This window comes from Hippoglossus stenolepis, chromosome 14, assembly GCF_022539355.2.
Source record: "Hippoglossus stenolepis isolate QCI-W04-F060 chromosome 14, HSTE1.2, whole genome shotgun sequence".
In the NCBI taxonomy this organism is placed as follows: Eukaryota; Metazoa; Chordata; class Actinopteri; order Pleuronectiformes; family Pleuronectidae; genus Hippoglossus; species Hippoglossus stenolepis.
Window position 1 is genome coordinate 17828150 of NC_061496.1, and position 20967 is coordinate 17849116.

The window sequence follows — 20967 nt, forward strand, 5'->3', positions numbered from 1 at the left end:
CAGTTTGTTGAGGAATTAGTGTGTTTCCATAGATTATTATTTTGGCACATTTGCATTTGAAAGCGCCCGGCAATAGAGGACCGCGCTGATCGATAGCCCTGGTTGCCTTATCGATCTATCCGCAGTCTGATCGATTGGCAGAAAGAATTGGACGCACATCTCTCCTCTGTGCTTTGCTCGTGGTTTCACTCCATTCAAGAACTTATTTAGAAATAGACACTTTAATACAGCGGCCGTGACAGAGGAGCGGCTGTGAGAATATGAAGGAGGAGTGCCAATACGGGCCTCCACAGGACTGATCAATAATCGACACGGTAGGATATCTTTTGTATATTTTTTTATATAAAAAAATAATCGTAAATAAATGTATATGTTTTATATAGATACAATTATATTTATACTTTATTCATTTAAATCCCAGCCATTGGGGTTTGTCTATTCTACAGAATATTTTTGAGGAAGGGCTTCTAAAACCTGTGATTGTTTTTGAAAGAAAAACGTGATTGGGAAATGCAGAATTATTATAGATACATATACTATTAATATACCTTTTTATTATATAGATTTTAATATTAGTTTTACTGGGATATTTTATATTATATATTTTATATATAGCCATATTTCCGTTTAGATGGACAGATGAGTCATTTTCTTTCTGTTTTAATCTAAAATGAATACAATCGGAAACAATAACAATTTAGAATAAATGCCTATATATATGTTTTTGTCATAAATGTGATCGAAGCTCCACATATTTATCTGTATAGTCTGACAAGCTGTTAGCGAAATAACCATCAGTCAGGTGCCGTCACATGATGTCACGTCAATCAATAGAGCTACTAATCACAAACACATTCAATAGACTATCGATCTGATTGGGCTGCATCACTAAATGTTATACGGATTAACTTTAGCTTTTTTCGGTTTCTCCCTCTCGCACACATCCAACTTCAGCCTTCAAGGCCTCCGTACACTGCTGATCAGACGACTGGATTGTTGTTGTAAACAAGAGCCAACAGCCCGAGAAGCTTCAAGCTTTTCATTTTAATATTTCCTCCTGCTGAGGTTAAAATAATATACAACTTTTTATATAAGAAGTTATGTATTTATTTTTAATTTGATATGTATGTCATATCTTTATTTAATTGTATTTGTACACCTACACACACACACACACACACACACACACACATTCACACAATATAATACATACAGTACAATACTATACACACAATGTGTGTGTGTGTGCGTGTGTATACACAATACATACAAAATGTGTGTATATGTATGTACAAATATACGCTCTATAAAACAAATTACAATTAACTACCATTAAACAACCAATACAAAAACTGAGAAGAGCAATATATATATAAACATTACAATGACAAACCTTTCTGTGTTTTATCCATATTGTATTAATCTGTAGTAGTATTAATTTAATGCTGTGTGTGTGTTTTGTGCGACTTACAGTGTGCTGTGTGGTTTGTAAATTACTTCATGCGTTTGTCATTCCCCATCGTTAACTAGTTGGTACAGAATTATATTTTGCTGCCATTTTGTGTGCCGTTTTATTTAAGTAGTTCTTTAGATTTACAAGTCAGAACTGATGTCAATACAACAGACCCACGGTGAGATATGCAAATACACAGAGATAATGTACATATTTGATATAACTCCTATTTTTAAACTGAACTGAAAGTGAATTGACTCGAGTTGTAAACAGATACAAATGAACTGAAAATGCTTTGGATTCGTATTTTACATTTTATCTTGTGTTTCAATCCATCGACTGCCTGTGTTTGACTGACGATGTAATTGTTATGTGCCACAAATGCTAAATGCTGGTGTGTGTGTTTGTGTGTGTGTTAATCTGCAGAACTGAATGCATTTATCACTTAATATCTATCACACATCAAAATAATGTTTAGTACGCAAGGTCTTAAGGTGTGAAATTACACACACACGTACACACACACACATATACACGCACACACACACACATACACATACACATACACATTCTTTCACTTACGATTACGATTCTTTAGAGTCTGGATTAAAGAGATCACAGATTCAAATGCAGATGCATATTTCTCAACACAGCCTATGGGCCTGATATGTATACATTTACTCTGCTTGATAGATTGCAGATTAGAATGATTATAGATTGTAATGTGTATGCGTTATCTCACAAGCTAGTTAAGAGCATTACTCATTGTTCTTCTCCTCCTGCCCTGGTGGTTTTTTAAACCACACAGCTTTTTCCCCTCTTAAGCACTGCTAACGCTGGATTTATTAGGCTTAAAGAATAGCCTACACATCTTCCTCAAAGGGGATCAGACATTAAGTGTAGATCAAAAGGATAAGGTCTTAAAAACAGAACAATGCCTCTTCCACAACATTCATTCTTATTCCCTTATGCATGTTAATTCAGGGATTGAACACAGACAGATTTAAATGGCCTTTTGTTTGAAGTTATATTCATGCTTTCATGCAGAACAATAATTCTCATGACCAGAGGGGTTTAACTCCCCAGATTTCCTTGTATTAATTTTGCAGAACAGCAAAAGAGTTGCCAGGATTGAATATAACACAAAAAGGTTGTTTAAATTATGCATCTTTTCAAGGTGACAGAGTCGTGGATTATCTAAAAAAAAATCATGTATGAGTTGAAATACTGTGGAATTTATTTCTTTATTTTTCTTATTTCTTTATTGTGGAGACAGAAAAGAGGAGGCGTAGATAAATTTGCAGTGCACCAGTATAAGCTTTTGTATTTTCAGAGATAGCTCACAGTATGAAACAGCGACACAGCTGCAGGGAAAGCGCTGGGCCGCTCGGTTGGATGTGGAACATTCAGATGCACAGAACAGAACCAGTGACCTACCACTACTACTACTACTAGTCATCCTGGCTCTGATATCAAACAGTTTTTTTGGGGTGTGCTACAGCTGCAGCAGATGTGTTATGTCTTCTTCTTTTCTTTTTTTTTTAGGTTGGATATGGGAATAAATGGTGAAACATCTCTCTGCCAGCTTCGTTTTGTTAGCTTGTAAATCTTATTTTTTTGTTTTGTATTCATCAGCCAAGTAGTGAAAACCCTCAGACGCACAGTATGAAAGCAAAACATGTATCAGTCAGAATAAATGTGGGATCAAGTACAACTGGATTTTGCTTCACCACCACCAACCACCCATACATGCCACCCCCCCAACACTACCCCTCTCATACCCCCCTCCCCGAGTGCAACTCCCACCCTCCACACCCGATAGAGCACCCGTTGCTAGGCGACAGAGGGAGAGATGGATTGAGGAGACATAGTCGATCAATTCTACAGAGAGAGAGAGGGGGGAGAGAGGAAGGGAGGCAGGGAGGAGAGAGGGAGAGGAAGGAGGGAGGGAGAAGGTTAAAGAAAGAGGGAGAGAAGAAGAGAGAGAGGAGAGAGAGGAGAGGAAGGGAGGACAGAATGCAGAGTGATTGCGGTCGTATTCAGGCTCCAGTTGGGGCTGGAGACGCTCCTTTGAAACATCTATCTTTGTTAACTGTATCGTGGCTCCGAAAATAAATCCATCTGCGCAGCTGTCCACCCTTCCATCTCTGTCCAAGTGCTCTGCTTTAATACTTTTATCACTACAAATTACAGTCCGCACAAGCAGCCTGTGTTTAATATTCCCTCACTCAAAAGAGAGTTAATTGTATATTGCATGCACTCTTTCTCTCCGTCTCTCTGCCATTCTCCATTTGTCACTGCTGCACACACACAAACACACAAACATGCAGATGCCTGGCAATACTGCATGCCCCTCTCTCGCTCACTCACTCTCTCTCTCTCTCTCACTCTCTCTGTGTGTGTGTAAGTGTGTGTGTGTGTGTGCAGAGCTGGGTGTTGAGCGTATCGACTGAGTATCGATCCCACCACTCACCTCCCTGCAGTCAGCTCTTGTCCTACATAGCATGCCCTGTCTGATTTCTCCCTTAATGGCTTTTATCCAGCTCCAATCTTTATTTAAACTGAAAAGTAGGAATTAGCATCCACTTCTATCCTGGTCTCTCTTACCTTTTCTTTTCACTGTCATCTTGGAACGAGTGCATCGGCAAGTATCGGTCCATTGCCCCCTCTCACTTCCTCCCCTGGCTATGATTGCTTTCCCACTCCGAATTGTGCACTACAGTGTGTCACTTGTGTTCCTCCTTGTTCCTTACAGTTGGCTTTTTTTAAATATGCAGCATATACACGTTGGGCTCCAACTCATAATTATCTCCATTACTAAATAATCTGATGAATATTTTGTTCAATAATTGATTAAGAGTTGAAAATGTCAGGAAATAGTGGCCATCGTTAGCTCAAGGTGACGTCTTCAAATGTCAAAATCCCAAATAATATTCAATATATACAACCATATAAGGAAAAGGAAAGCATGAGGTCTTCATTTCTGAGAGGCTGGGAGCCGCCATCTTTGGGTATTTATATCTCTTATCGATTAAATGATAGGTTAGCCTTATTTCAAATGTTAAAACAATAGCTACATGCCCACATGTCTGTTGTTATTGTTGACTGTAAAGATCCCTCCTATATTAACTAGATGAGATGAAATCCCTGCCTTAATATATTTCAGTGTAAGCAATGACATACAAAATGTACAGTCGTCTTTCTGTGGAAAAAATGCATCTCAAAATTCAGCCAAAAGTGACATGAGGCATCAGCGTCTACTTTGTTTTCACTACAAAATTTAAAGAAAATGTTTTCCATGCACATGGGTATATGAATGGATCGATGGATGGATGGAGGGATGGAAGGATGGAGGGATGAATGGATGAATGGATGGAGGGATGGATGGTTGGATGGATAGATGGATGGATGGAAGGAAGGATGGATGGACGGGGGGATGATGGATGAAGGGAGGGAGGGAGGGAGGCATGGATGGGTGGATGGGTGGATGGATGGGTGGTTGGGTGGGTGGATGGAGGGTTGGATGGATGGAGGGTTGGATGGATGGATGGGTGGGTGGGTGGATGAAGGGAGGGATATTTGGATGGGTGGGTGGTCGGATGGATGGGTGGTTGGATAGTTGGTTGGATGGATGGAAGGAGGGATGGGTGGATGGATGGATGGAAGGAGGGATGGGTGGATGGATGGAAGGAGGGATGGGTGGATGGATGGACTTTATTGACCCCAAACTGGGAAATTCCTGTGATACAGCGGCAGGCACATAACACACTAGATAAGATACAAAAACTAAAGATATACAAAATAGAATAATAGAATATAATAGAAACATAGAAGTTCTACATAATATATATAATGAGTGCACTGTGCACAATATATATATATATATATATACATATATAAATATAGAGTGCAACTTGATACACTTGTGAATCTACTCTCTTATTGACTAATAGCTTCAGCTCTAACTGTGTCTCCACTGTATTTGATTTAAAAGTCATTAACAATCATAAACGGGACCAGGAGACAACTCCAGTTATTTGGGATGTTTGTATCCCCCCCACCTTGCATCGTCATGGCAACAGCCCTCAAATGAGCACAATTCATTCTGCACATACTCTTCTTATCGATGGTCTTTTCCTTATTGGGATCAGCCAGCCGCAGCCCGGGGAGGAACCCTCCGCATGCCGTCATCCCTTTCGATTCGATTTGATTTGTTGCTCATAGAGCGAAGTGAGGGGAGAGACTCTTATCTTGGCCGAGCAGAAACAAGCCGTACCAAATAAGACACATCAGACTATCTGTGCTGGCACACACAATGGGGATTAATTGATCCTCTAATACCACAGATAAATCAATTCCTTCCTTCCCCCCCCCTCCCCTGAGCTCTCTGGCCAATTGGACGGCCCCATCATTTGATCAACAGAGCATCTCCAGCCAATAGGAGGAGCGCTGGAGGTTGACTGACAGTGGCACAGAGGTGAGCGCCAAAAGAGGTTAGAGAGAGGGAGTCCATCAGAAAGCCATTGGTAGCAGGAGGGGAAGTGAGGGCTGTGGTGTAGTGTGCAGCAATCCTCAGAGAGCGCAAACACACACAGAGTAAAGCTGCATGAGGAGATATTAATAACATCACTGGTGCTGCACAATAAGTGGGATTCAGGGTTTACCTCTGCAGACTGAAAGCGGAGGTGCTACTTTTCAGATGTGACTCGTAGCCGAATTAAATTAAATGTGAGACATAAATGTGACACACACAAAAAAAAAAAGGAGATTTCACATCATATCAATGTATTCTTGAGTTTACAGATGAAACATCCTCAATGTTTACAGCCCCGTCTCCGCGCCGAGCTTCATCCCCCCGGCCAAGACATCAGCCATTTTCTCACAGTTACCCCCCATCTTATCTCCACCTTCGTTTGATCCATCTCCATTAGAGGCTCTCTTTGCACGGCCCGCCATCATTCTCACTCTTTCACTTATTTTGCGTGTCCCACCCAATCACTCTCTTATCAGCACCTCTGCATTTCTGTCTTTCCCACAAACACTGTTTTCCTCATGCAGCTCATATAATAACAGGCTAAAAATATGCCTTCTTTTTTTTCTCTTTCCAGTATTGATTTTGCCTGTAGCATTGTCTATGTGGAGAGAGAGAGAGAGAGAGGAGAAAGACGAAGGGTGGGGGAGAGAAGTAGAAGTAGAAACAACTGGAAAACAAATTACTTTCTACATATGTGGTAATGCTATCACCTTTCCTATATTGCTTAAGCGGAGAGCCAATGCTTTACCTCTGTGCAATACCTTTCAATTAAATAAGTAACTGCATTTGTTGAGGTTCTTTCTCAGCCACTCCACATCACACACCGCTTAAAGCACTCACACACACTGTACACGCATCTAATAAGAACCCGCTGAAATTAGAGAAACCTTACCATTGCAAATATGCTCCAGATCAGCTTTTCAGGGAAAATGGTTGGCTCTTTTTGGCACTAGTGTGTAATGGGAATGGAGAGAGTTGATCAATAGGCTATTGATCGCAGCTGGCCAGAATCTGGGGAATTGAGAGTGAGAATAGAGGGGGAGTTAGGGTGGGGGTTGGCTCCAGGTTGAATTTTTAAAATGCTCTCTTTCAGAGATGACAAATAGTCTATTTGAAAAGAGGGAAACAAAGACAGAGAGAGGGAGCGTCATAAAGAGAGTCTCTGCTTCTTGTGTTCTCCGAGCAGAGAGCTGAGACCTCCCTGTTTCCCACAAGTTACAGTATTTTGGACAGGAGCTGCTCAACTACAAAGACAAAGCGAGCAGGGACTTCTCAGGCTACAGTAGATTGTGTGTGTGTGTGTGTGTGTGTGTGTGTGTGTGTGTGTGTGTGTGTGTGTGTGTGTGTGTGTGTGTGTGTGTGTGTGTGTGTGTGTGTGTGTGTGTGTGTGTGTATTCTGGCTGCAAGGGGGGAGGGGTGTAGTTATTACACAAAAAAATCCTTCAGATCCAAAAAACAGTGCTGTAAAGGCAGCAGTCGACTGAATAACCTGCCCCAGAACCATACTGTACATCTGGCATTATATCTAACTTCACAAAATCTAAGCTCAAGTTCCATCTATACAGATCATATATTCTGAATCTGACACAATTCTGAGTGGTTGCCAATCTGCTTGTATTAGAAATTTGAATTTCTAATCTTTCTGTAATTTATTTATTTATTATTCCTTTTCTTAAAAGGTAAATGGTAGTTTCTTCTGACACAGTATTCTTTATAATTTGTGAATGACACTTGTGTAAGAGACAGGACTTTACTGCACACCTAAGGACAGGACAAAATAAGATGACCTGAAGTGTTTGACACCACCAAAATATTGTTTTTCCACTCAAAGTGTTAATGCATGACGTAGGTCATCAAATTACATCTCAGATAGACCAGCGTTGGCTTTTTATTAAATGAGCATCACAGCTTTTTAAAGCAAACCATATCCAATCCCAGAGTTAGCATTCAAAGTCACTCACGTACACTTCACATGCAAAAATATAACCTGCAACTGAAATATGATTTAACGCCCCTGCTGGAGGGTAACAACAGGGCGCTATGATGGCAGTTTACCTGTTTGAAGGCAGAGGAAAGGAGTAAAAAGCATATGTACAGTACGTAAATATTTAACCTGTCCAAAAAATGTGTTTGTGCATTTAGATTGATTGTGCAATGGTGGGAACCTGCATCACCTCAGAGTTTCTCCAATAATAAACCTCTATGTAACTTTTCTGTCCAATACATCTGTGATTTTGGCTGTTTATGGATAAAACATCAGAATTAGATCAATTTTAATAGTAGTGTAAACACAGTGTGTCTACACATGCATTCACATTCACAACAGCTTGAATGTGCACAGGGGAGTTTACTTTTGTTGTGATGGTTGGATCCTCATTGGATAGGGTTTAGATTATTTGAAAGCACAAATTCCAGCATCTTAATTAGCTAATATCACTGTGACGACAGTTGCTATCTTATAACAAAAGTGCAATCACAATAGCAGTGAAAAATTTCACTTGGGCCATCTTTACCGCCGTCAAAACAGGAACAAGTGTTTGTTAAAGGGTTATGTTGCAAACAAACATGTAAGTCCACATAATATCTTCCAAATATTCTCCACTCACAAGAACAGCGCTGTTTCATCGCTACACATAGAGGCCTGTAAACACGGGAAAACAAGCTGGAATCATTACCTCTGAAGGCTTCCCAACTCAACTGCAGGCAATGGAAAGCTGTTAGAGCACTAGTCTGTAAACACCCTTGAGAGGAACCTATACCTCAGTAAAAATTCAGCTGTAAATAATGTATTGAATGCAAAGTTAAGGTCCACAGGGAGATATAGATAGGCTCATTACTCTTTTAGTTTGCCGGTCTTTTTACGTAGTCCACACAGCTCTCAAAAAATCGACTCCAGATGCTCCCTCTCTCTGTTTTGATTTAAAGATGCTTTTACCTGCGGATATTGTTATGGATATAGGCATTGTTTTTTTTTATTTTCTGCACATCGCCTTGAGGTTTGGAGGCTGTTAACTCATGCACCCACCCACATGCTCTGTGCCCTACTAAGGTTGGGATGTGTATGTGTGCATGTGTTAGTGTGTTATCTGTGCTAGTAGTTGAGGTAAGTGTGCCGCCTGTGTGTGTGTGTGTGTGTGTCTGTCCGGGATGCATTGATCTCAACGCAGGATGTCAAACATTTTAACGCCGATCTCGTCCTTGTTATTGCCTCGAACAGCCGGTCTGTTAATGCATTAAAAATCGTTTGTCCCTATCTTTTCCAAACTTATCTCGCCCTACTGCCCCGAGCAACACAAGAATACCCCTCCGCAGTAACATACACACCACTCGCGCCCCTCCTCCCTCCACCCCTCTGTTTTTAACCACGTCCTTCCATCCTCCGTCTCAATCAATCTTTACGACACCCGGTTGCATCTCTCTAATGTTTCCGGACTTGACCGTATCCCCGTTCAAAAATTCTTAATTAAGCCTGTTCTGTATGTTTACCGTTGGGCAAATTACAATCTGACAGGGCTAATAAAACAACACTGGCGAGGGAGAAGGCCGAGAGGAGCATGTGCTATGACCCTTACCTCTTTCGCCTGTCTCTATCTCCACCTCAGCTTATCTCCCTCCATCCCCACCTCTTCATATCTCCCTATTTTCTACTTCACGGGTTTTGAGGAGGAGAGGGAGGGGACGAGGGAGAAGCGGCGGTCTGGCACCAGTTGGTCAGGGTCTCATATCCATCGCCGTCGACGTGACTATTTGTTTTAAATACTCACATGTCATTACGCTGACATATCTTGGTATCACCACTCAACCTACTTGCTTCTCATCTCTGATTATTAAGATTCATGAACCTGCCTGCCTGCATGTCAACTCGTACAGATATGAGTCATATATCTATGTTCACATCAGCATTTTTCTTCATTTAGGTATTGACTCATGCAGCGTTTTCACATTCTGCAATCTATATCCCTGCACAGTGTGTGCATTATATCTCTATTTCTGAGCAGTTTTGTCTGGTCACTAGAGAAGTGCTATTTGCTTGATGCTAAAGCATGATGGAGAGGGAGGCGCTGCATGTCATCAGAATCTCTTCAGCTGCCGGGCTTAATGTTCAACACTAAGTAGCACAAAAGAGAAGGTCTGATCCCTGCAGTGCCAAATGAAATGACCTTTGCAAAACACACATGTGCAGTGTGAAGCGTCATATGAGGGATGAAAGAAACGCAAATGCAAATCATCAAATCGTGTCCCACTACATATGAATGCTATGCAGGCTTTGTGTATGTGGTGTGTTATAAATGACACAATGAGGCACTGTGCACAAACCAGGTAGAATGCTCACTACTTTTAAGTGCGCTAACAAAGGTACAGGTGATATGCAACATGTCAAACATATCAAACATGTCTAATGTATGAAAAAGCACAGAATATACAGTATGTAGCCTGGCACATATATTCCTATAAGACATCTATCTTCTTTCAGAGCTGCAGAGTATATAGAAGAAATATACCCACTAAAAACTAGGGACAGTGTGTTATAGATAGCTATAGATCATACATATATATGTATCATCAAAGTCACATGGATATTGGTTTCATAAAGTTTCTATGATCTTCGAGGTGAGGATTCTTGGTGTCCACCCAGGCTGCACATGAGTTTAATGTTATGGGAAGTGTTGCTTTTAATGTGTGATTAATGATGTCCATCCTTCCATCCGTCCATTATCTGTACCGCTTATCCTTTGAGGGTCAACCCCACCTGGGCTGAGATGTGGTACAACCGCCTATCACAGGGCGACCATTCACACACACATTCACATCTACGGTCAATTTAGAGTCTCCAATGAACCTAACCCCAGTCTGCATGTTTTTGGAATGTGAGAGGAAACCGTAGCAAACAGACTGAACGACTGCACTGAATGAGTATTTTATATTTTCCTTTATTTACATTTAGTTGCTTTCTTTGTCTTTAACCCATGTCGAGTGTCTTTAAGCATTGTTAAAAGCTTTACATATATATGTAATGCAGTATTATTTTATTAATTATTAAGGTTGCGTTTGAATGAACGTTTCAGCCAATAATTATAGATTTAAACCCCAGCTTTCTCTTATCGACATAGCAAAGTGTTGACCAAAGTACTGTGCCCAGGATTTCTCCACAAATTTAATCTACACACATACTGTTATGAGGTGCAGGCTGTTGAGACGTATACCACCATGATGGAGGATGTGGGTGTGGAGCGGCCGGGCAGGCGTGCCATGCAACAGTTTGTAGAATCTGTCATTTTGTAGAATCTGTTCGCAAAAAAGATATAAATGTTTCTGATGAATTATCTAAATATTCTTTAAAGATTAATACTGCGGGCAACATAAATGAAAATCCACTAACCTCCATTATATCAGAGTGACAGCAGTTTAGTATTAAAGAACCATGAGCACAGAAACTCAACACAATCTCACATGGCTAGAAAAGGGATAAGAGAAAATATATGTTTTTGAATTCAGGTGAGCAAACATAATCCTCTCCTAAATCAATCAGACTGTCAACAATAGTCTTTACTGAATCAAAATCAGACCTAATTAAAGAAAATAAAGGGTTGCACATCCAGACAGAAGTCTGCACCTATAAAGTCAGGCCGATAAGAAAATACTCAATCCTGCTGTTGTACAGTTTGTAGGAGGTTAATATGTTTTTACAGGACATTAACTATGAGGGTGTGAAATGAAAAGAATTACTGTGGAGCACGCCTTTGATAAAATGATTATATAGTGTGTGACGTATTGTGACTCCGGACTTTATGAGACTGTAACTGTCTCATAAAGCAGCAATCAGACAAATGAGTGCAGCTATAGGAACGTGTTCAAGCTAATGGTCACATAGACACAAAGCCTGACTGAAGCAGTGTTTAAGTGCATGTGAGTGACAATGTACTGTATGTTAGTGTGTGTTCCGCCTTCTGTATGTTGCGCTGCACCACCTGACAGGTGCAAAGCCCTGTGGGATGGCACCGCTGCATCTTACACTTGGTTGAACGTATACAACAGATCAGAGGTGTAACAAATCCATTCCTGACTGCTTGAACCTCTCAGAGAGTTTCTGTGGCTGTGAACAACACGTCTTCAGGTTTCCACACCTCACAGCTGATGTGTCTGGCGCACAGTGTACGCGTGGATGAAATGTAGCTGCACGCAGACGTGTGTGTGACTTGAGGGAAAGGAGTCGTAGAGAGTGCAGCGGATCGGTGTGCGCGTGTCTGCAGGTGCACGTATGTTTCTGTGTGTCTCAATGGCGTCTTTAGAGTGGTTAATCAGAGGAGAGGTTGAGGAGAGTGTCAGAGTGTCAGGCCGGCGCCAGTGAAGAGTCCTCGAGTCCTCTCTCTTTCTGTGTTGACACCTCTTAACCTCAGTCTATCATCTCTCACACTCACACACTCCACTTCTATTGACACTCGCTACCCTGCAGCTCTCCAAAGACCTGAGGAGAATCCACTACAGTGATTGTCCGTGTGAGGGGAGCCTGCAGAGAAGAAAGGATTATATAATGCGCTGACGCACACGACAAGAGGCGATCAGATTTACAGGATTGTTTGGTTTCTTTTCATGACATTCCTGTGTGGATAAGGGAGAAAAAAAATACAGTGGCAATGACAGATCATCAAACCAAATCCGTCTGTCAGCCCTTTGACGGAAAACGCAACATCCTCACATGCATCAATTAGTAAATTAATCTCTTTGTCTCCTCACACCAGGAAGTGTGCTGGATCTGTGTCCGCCGCTGTCACTGGCTAGTGTAAGTGGGGTCAGGAGCCTGGGGTCAACGAAGAAGGGGTCAGAGGTCATAGAGCAGTGGGTCTTGTTAAAATGCCTTTTAGCCTCCTTCAGGGATATTATGTAATGGCTCTGGGAATAGGTTAGGTTCTAGGTTGACTGTTTTGTGCTGGAGACCTGGTGATATATGTGTTCTGCTTTATGTCGGATGTATATTCATTACCCTTTTTAAAAAATCAGGATGCAAAGGAAGTGCTGGGAGGTCAAGAGGGGTCACATGTAAGAGGTCACATTTATGTGTTTTTCTCTGATGTATCTTTGTTTTGGAGGAAGCATCCTCCAGGAAACGATCCTCTTAAATAACACCTCTGAGGGTTCTCAGGCTGTGAACAAACATGAAAGTGATTTTTTTTGTGTTACAAATTAAAATCTTCAAAAGCTGTTCTAGAAAAACATATTTTTTCCTCTCCACTGCACAGGCTCACCTGCATGGGGATGTTAGGGGAAAAACTGGGTTGTGTTGATCAATATATCGGAGACATTTGAATATCAATACAACGAGCGCCCTGTCCTCAATCTTAATTTTTAATATGGTGATAATAAGTGTATTAATTTTCATAAGTTTCATTCAATAACCTTGGAATATGAGCGATGGTGGCCCATTTTTACACGGCGAATATGCATCTCTCTTCTCTGTGCCGCCATTGATCACTTTTGTGCTGTTTCGCTCCCGCTCGCTTTGTCCTCCAGCCTCTCTCCCTGTTTCCTTCCTCTCACACCATTGTACTGTAAAATTCATCCTTATTCCCTGCTTCAGCAATCTAACTGTGCGCACTACCTTTTATCAGTCCAGAACTGTTAAATTAATAAATTGATATTGACGAGCTATCAGCCGGGGGGATAAATTATTTGGGAGCAGAAGGCTCAGGTCACATGACTTTTAGTACCCACAATTCTGTAATTATTCCCCACGAGAAGAACCATGGTGCGGTGCAGAGCCCTCCCCCCATCGAAACGAACAAACACACACATATGCACACACACATACATACATACATACACACATAATCACATGAAGAACTATAAATATCCTCCCATACAGTGGATTGCAGGGGCCGTGGGAATACTAATGATCATTACTGCTAACATAACCATTATGATACATGATGCATTTTTATCATCACGGTTTACACAAATCTGAAGTGGAGAGACATAGAAAGTGTAACAACACCGAATGCAAATCACACATTATACAGTACAATGTGGAGCCTTGCATTGCCGTGAGCACAGAATGGGCTAAACCTGCAAACAGTGCGATGCAGCGCGGTGGGACCAACCTTCTGCTGCTGATGGTCTCTGCTCTGTAACGAATACAAAATGTGAGGTGTAAACTGGACAGTGAGGTGAGCGCTGCAGATGCAAGTAGGCAGCGAGCATGTGCCAATCATGGAAGTGCTCTTGTTGCCCTCCAGCCATCACTGACCTTTTGACCCTGGCCATGGCCTAAATGTCAGAGGTCACCATTCAGGGTCAGTGGGGATCACTGCAAGACCCTAGCTGCATCACCATGGCAACTATCCGCTCGCTATATAGGAGGAGAGATGGAGATGGGGAGTGTTTTGCATTCTATATGCTGAATTCATGCATTTACACACACACACACACACACACACACACACACACACACACACACACACACACACACACACACACTTACATTCACATCCTTGTACTTCTATCTTAGTGAGGACACTCATTTGTTTAATGCATTTCCTCGCCCCTTACCCATCACAACTAATCCTATCCCTTAACTTAATCTTAAAACCAAATTTTTAAGCTCAATCAGCCCATTAAAAGTGTGTCAAAAGTGAGGACGGGCTAAAATGTCCTCACTCCATAAGGTCTAGGGTCAAAAAGGTCCTCACAAAGATATCTCTACAAGTGCACACAGATAGCAGAGATGGAGATGCGGGTGTTTTGCGATTCAATATTATGAAATCAAACGCACACACACACAACTTTGTACTTCTATCTTAGTGAGGACACTCATTGGCATAATGCATTCCCTTACCCCCAAAGCTAACCCTAACCTAAACCTATTTCTAACCCTAAAGCCAAGTCTGAACCCTCAAACAGCCCTTTGAAAGTGGGTCAGAAAGTGAGGAACGGCCTGAATATCCTCACTTTCCCTAAATGTCCTCACGCTGTAAGGTCTGGGCTCAAAGTGGTCCTCTCAAACATATCTGTATACACTCACGCATACTGGGTTGAGAATCACATCTGTGGGTTTTTTCACTGGGAGTCAAGCTGCCCCCACTTGGTTTCCATGAAGCACACAGCTGAGCAACCACCAGAGGCCTCCTGGCATGAGCACCGAGCAAGCACACTGCTTTGCCACCATCCACATTAATTCTACGTCCTGCTAGAGGTTGTATTTTATCACCTCAGATGACTGCACAGCCATTATTCTCTATAGCAGGGGTCAAAATGTCATATGGAAAAGGAAGTGTAGTGAGGAGGATTATCCTCAAGGATTTTTCTTTTAATGCTCATGAATAATAGCAATGGGGGGAAAATAAAAACTGCATTGAAAAAGTTATAACATATAATACTAAATTGGTCACAACACTGAAGACCATGGGTTGATAAAATATGAAATAATGATTAAAAATACCATCCACTTACGTTGAGTGCATCCTCATGGAGCTGGAGATATTCGCTTGCACCTTGCGACATCTAGTGGCCGGATCGGGTGCTTTCTCCCCGGCGCTGCAGCCCTGGCTCCTCGGCTCCTCGGCTCCTCGGCGCGGTGAGAGAGGGGGCAAAAAACCCCACTAGTCTGCTTTTGTCTCCGGGGAGCTGCGGTCGATGCCTCGTCCGACCATATGTCTGATCGCAGCTGCCAATCAACAGGTCAACGCGACCCCGGGGAGGCAGACACTGGTGGGGAGAGATCAAACACTGGACCTCGGGGATGACAGATGCAGATGAAAAAAAAAAAAGAGAGGCAATAAAACATTGCTTCAAAGATGGCAACGGTGCACTGGGAGGCAAATTATTGTTAACAGTAATCTGCAGAATAGCACCTCGCATTCTGATCGATTGACTATTATGGGGCCTTTGAAGCCGAGGTAACGCCAGACTATTGTTCGTGGTGGGACACAACCAGAAAATAGCAGCTGGTTTTGGTCCAGCTATAGCGCTTCCTAAGCCTCAAATACTACTTACTTGTGTGCAATCATGCTTTGTAATAGTCTGGCAATTTGGACTCCTCCAGGCTTTGGGCCTATTAGGAGTCATTCGTATACAGCTGCAGCCACTCCACCACCAACCCTCAGAGAAAGAAGCAAATAATTAACAGAGTCGTGTCAAATAAATCGCAAATTCTAAATTACACTCTATTAATTACTTTAGAGCATCCACTTCAAATATGATTATTTTTTTGCAAGATGTACATGAGCACTTCCAAACTGTAGGTTGCCCTTTTTCAACCTGAGGGTCTATAAGATCATTTAAATTAAATGTTGTGTGTCTTACTCTTTGTGCGACTTATTAACTAAAAATCTCACTGAATTAAAATTAACAAATGACAGCGAAATTAATTAGGTGAAGCTTGACCTCAAACCACAATTTAAAACCAGGATTTGTGTGGAACATTTGAAATAGTTATATCACTATTTATGAGTTAGAAGAGAAAAAGTTGAAAAGTAGCAACTAAGCCCCTAAAAACAGTGATAGTCAACAATAATTTATTATTGTTGCTATATAATCAGACTAGAAAAATAAATTCTAATTTCTCTGTCTGTCTTTATTATTCATAATTCAAAAGTATTTTAAACTATAAAGTAAGTGTAGTAAGTTTCACACATTTAGGGGAAATTAGGCCATATATATACTAGAGTTAAAATTTTAATTTACAGTCAATAACCAAGACCTTTATCTTAAGTCATAACGATAATTTAGGTGTAACTGTGGCTGTAACCAGCACCATAAGTGAATTAATTCAATATAATGATTGTATCCTAATACGTTATTTGGTTAATTTGAATCTAACCATGTGTCGGGTTAAATAATTTCTAATGCTGTTGTTATAAAATATTGCACCCAATAGAAGCTTCAAGCTGAAAACCAACATAACCAGAATTGAATATCTCTTGTATTTAGTTTCATGTTTATGTTGGAGCTTCACTCTTCGCTGTGTGAGCGGTTGGATGTCGAGCCTACAGTCAAATCAATGAGATACATGTAAGGCTGAAGGGAGTCAGCTTTGGAATGCTGCTGTAAATGTGTTGTATTAAAACACGGCCATAATGTTTCATCGCCGTCTCAGGGCTGATCTTCTTACCTCACTCTCCGCTAATCACCAACAAATCTGTGTTCCTTAATCTACGGCCCCCCCTGCAACCCCTCCACCCATCTCATTAGATTAACAAAATGACATGCACATACAGTATGAACACACACACACACACACACACACACACACACACACACACACACACACACACACACACACACACACACACACTGATTGAGCTCATGACCTCAATCTCACTGACTTAGACAGGTAGTTAATTACAATTTTGTGCGATTTTGTTGAACATGTTATTTGCAGTCTTTTTTGCATGTGCATTACATTATCAAAAATCCTTAATTAGTTATATACACACACACACACACACACACACACACACACACACACACACACACACACACACACAAGTCTGCAAGATTGTTATGAGTTGTATGTGTGTGTAAACTAATGTAAATGTGCGCGTGTTATCCTGTGTGTGTGTGTGTGTGTGTGTGTGTGTGTGTGTGTGTGTGTGTGTGTGTGTGTGTGTGTGTGTGTGTGTGTGTGTGTGTGTGTGTGTGTGTGTGTGGCAACACGTGTGCATGTGTGTACAGCAAACATATGCAACCAAATTAAAGCCTTAAAGCTGGTGAATAGAAGAGGATTTAATGCGGCGAACAATTCATGGGAATTAAGCAAATTAGGCCTCCAATTAGCTGCCGACATCGAATAGGAAGATTTGGTGAAAAAAAATTAATTAGATGGATTTGTCATTGTTCTAATGAACATCACCAGAAAATAACTGTTGTGAATAACCCTCTCTTGAACCTTTATCCCTCTGACATATTGTTTGTCCGTTCCGAATCTAATTTCATGTCAACTACGGCTTTAATCAAATATTCAATCATTTGCAAATAAGAAGCCCACATGAGCCGAGACAAACAAACTTCAGAAAAGTCAATGTATGACCTAATCCTCTTTGGCTGGAGCACTGGGGATGTAAATGCCAACCTTTGCAAGTCAGAGAGGAATTTCACTATTGATGTGAGACAGGTAAGAAATTGACTTGATTCTTAATATGGCATTATTTTGGAGTCATCTGTTTAACAGAACTGCTTCAATTTGTGTTCAGCATAAATCTAATGATATCTTCCCTTCCGTTTGCTGCACATTTCTGCCCTGACTGCTTTAAATATACAAATGGGACTCAGCCCCTAAAAAAGCCCACCCACCTCTCTCCAATAAATCAGCCTCCCCTCCCCTCCCTCAATCTCTCTGCCTCCTTCCCTTTCCTCTGCCTCCTTCATCCCCGACCTCCCGCATGGTGCCCCTCTTTTCTGCGGCAGCGGCTCCAGATTACACTGTGTGATAAGCTTCCTATTTCTTGAAACTATTTGGGATTGCTGAGATTATCTGGCCTCATATCCTCGGGAGTCGGCTTTGGGAATCCCGATTTTAGTCTAATAAGGCAGAAGATTTCGCAGCCGGACAGCTTTGACTAATTAGCATCTAATGGTGGGTGGGTGTCTTAGCATTTGGGCTCACTTTTAGTGCTATCTGCTAGCACAGACAAGCACGCACACAAACACACACACACACACACACACGCATTCATGCACACATGCACACATACACAGATAACAAAAAACGTCACTTAAATTCAATAAGATTTAATGAGATTATAGCAAACTTCATATGCATTCAGAATACAAATGAAACAGATGCAATGGTTTTAAAACATTAATACATTTTATTTAATTATTGAATGACCTCACAAACAAAGCTAAATATAATGTAATAATATACAATTTCATATCAATGTTGACGTCACCTAATGACATAATTATTTGCAGAAAAAGTCTCTAAAATATCTCTTACATTTTAGTGATTCAAGTCCAAACTGTACGTACAGAATAACTGACAAATATAAAGTGTTTACTCTCAGGGTAGAGAGGCATGCAGGCCCGGGTGGAGCCCCAGTTGTGGCTGCATACGGGACCAGGGCCAGTAGAATCTGGGCGCTGAGCAAGTCAGAGGGAATGCTGTTGCCTGAGGACAGCACCAACAGGTCGTTCTGTGGGGGCGAGCCAGAGCGGGGTGGTAGGGGGAGCTCAGGGAGGGTAGGGGAAGCTGTCCCGCCACCCTGCGCACCCTCCGCCGTGCCCTCCGGCAGTGATAGTCCCCGTTGGAGAAGTCCTCATAGTTCGATGGGTGAATTGCCCAGAAGTGGCCTTTACCGTTGTCACTGCGGCCAGCTTTGATGAAGCAGTCGTTCAGGGAAAGGTTGTGTCTCACACTGTTCCTCCAGTTTTTATCCTGTTGGGGAGCAAAGAACATGAAGGCTGTTAGGCCCAAAAGCAAAAACCTGAAGGTAAGTAAGCGTTAAACGGTGGGTGACCCCATCTGAAAATTAACATAGGTGGCTGGTTAAGTATGGCTGATCCTCCTCAGGATGTCACCTTGTCCTGTTGTTGGCAGGAAGTGTGATAGCGTGTCAACACTGTATATGATCACAGCAAGACACGACACCTTGAGTTACCTTTTTAGCACGTCAAACCAATGTAATCCACTAGGCTACATCCAATCTGTTGTTGCACCTGGTAACGGCAGAGGCGGTTTGCAACCTAGCAACAGGATTACTTTATTTGTGAATTCGCCAACAAGAAGATCATCTAGTGTCCCTGCGAGCACCTAATTGCCTAACCACTCAGACAGATTACCTGTGCCAACTGGGTCGCTACATTTGAAAATGGCTGCCACGTTATTTTCTGTAACTAAGATAAACACGATGACAGGCAAACACGCTTTTTAGTAGCTGGGGCACGTTAACAAAAGTAATAGAGCATTACGTTATTTCAAAACACTCCCCCAGACAGCGATCGCATGTTTCTTGGAGCTTACTTTACGTTATCGCCAAATCTGACTTTCTAAATCCCTCTGTTACGACAACAGCTACTTTCTGACGATATAGGATGATCTCTGGCTGCCGTGCTAATACAAAGATGCAAACATAAACCTGAACATACCTTACTCTTGAAGTAAGGGTAGTGGTCCATGATCCACTGGTAGATGTCGCACAGCAGCAGCTTCTTCTGCTCGGACGCCAGGATCGCCTTAGAGATGAGAGAGATGTACGACTGGTTGGGTTTGTCCGCAGACTTCTCTCGACCGATGCTGACAGACGTGGTGGTGGTGGTGGTCACTTCCTCCTCCCCCTCCTCTTGTTGCTTTTCTTCCCCCTCCTCTTCTTTGACTTTCCTTTCCTCGGGGTCTACCTCTGACCTCTTCGGCTGTTTCTCAGAGCGAATCCCCACCTCTTCGGGTTTAGGATTCTGATGATCTAGCATGTTGCTCGCTGTCTGCTCTGCCGCACGACTTCCTGTCGCTTCTTCTTTGGAACCTTTGACTCCTTTATTGAACAGAAGGTAGTCAATAGTGAAGCTCAGTCCCAGCCTCTCTCTGGCGATGGTGCGGCTGCTTCTGTCCTCCATTGTCATTTCTGAATTGAGATATCTCACACTCATTTAAGAGGTTTAATTACTTCCAAACTGACTGACTGTTGAATAATTATCAACTGATGAGTAGAAAGCGTTTCTCCCAAAAAGTCTTCTCAGAATTGTTTGTCTGAGTTTCGCAGCATTTTCTTTCAAAATAAACCCCCCCTTATGGACTGAACGCCTAAATGCCCCTCGCTTCTTCCGCCGAAGTCTTACTGTTGACAAGATCACAGATAAAGATGAGCCTCTCAACTGTTGTTAACCCTGATGCGCTCATGAGCGAGACAATCTCAACCTGGAGATGACGTCAGTCACGAAGACTAAATGCGGACACTTTGTTTGCCAACAAAGTTTAATTAAACGCTTCCGCCTCTATGTTAAAATGAACCTGACCAAAACCCCCTCCTCAAAATCCTGCAGCCTTTTTGCT

General features: G+C 41.9%; 1 protein-coding gene across 1 annotated transcript; it reads right to left on the reverse strand.

Moving 5' to 3' along the window:
• Positions 1-18981: 18981 nt before the first annotated feature.
• On the reverse strand, positions 18982-20967 carry foxq2 (forkhead box Q2). The gene is made up of 2 exons (XM_047343182.1): positions 20067-20967; positions 18982-19356 (listed from the first exon to the last, which is right to left on the reverse strand). Exons 1-2 carry the CDS (start codon positions 20562-20564, stop codon positions 18982-18984), a joined length of 873 nt encoding a protein of 290 aa, XP_047199138.1. The 5' UTR covers positions 20565-20967.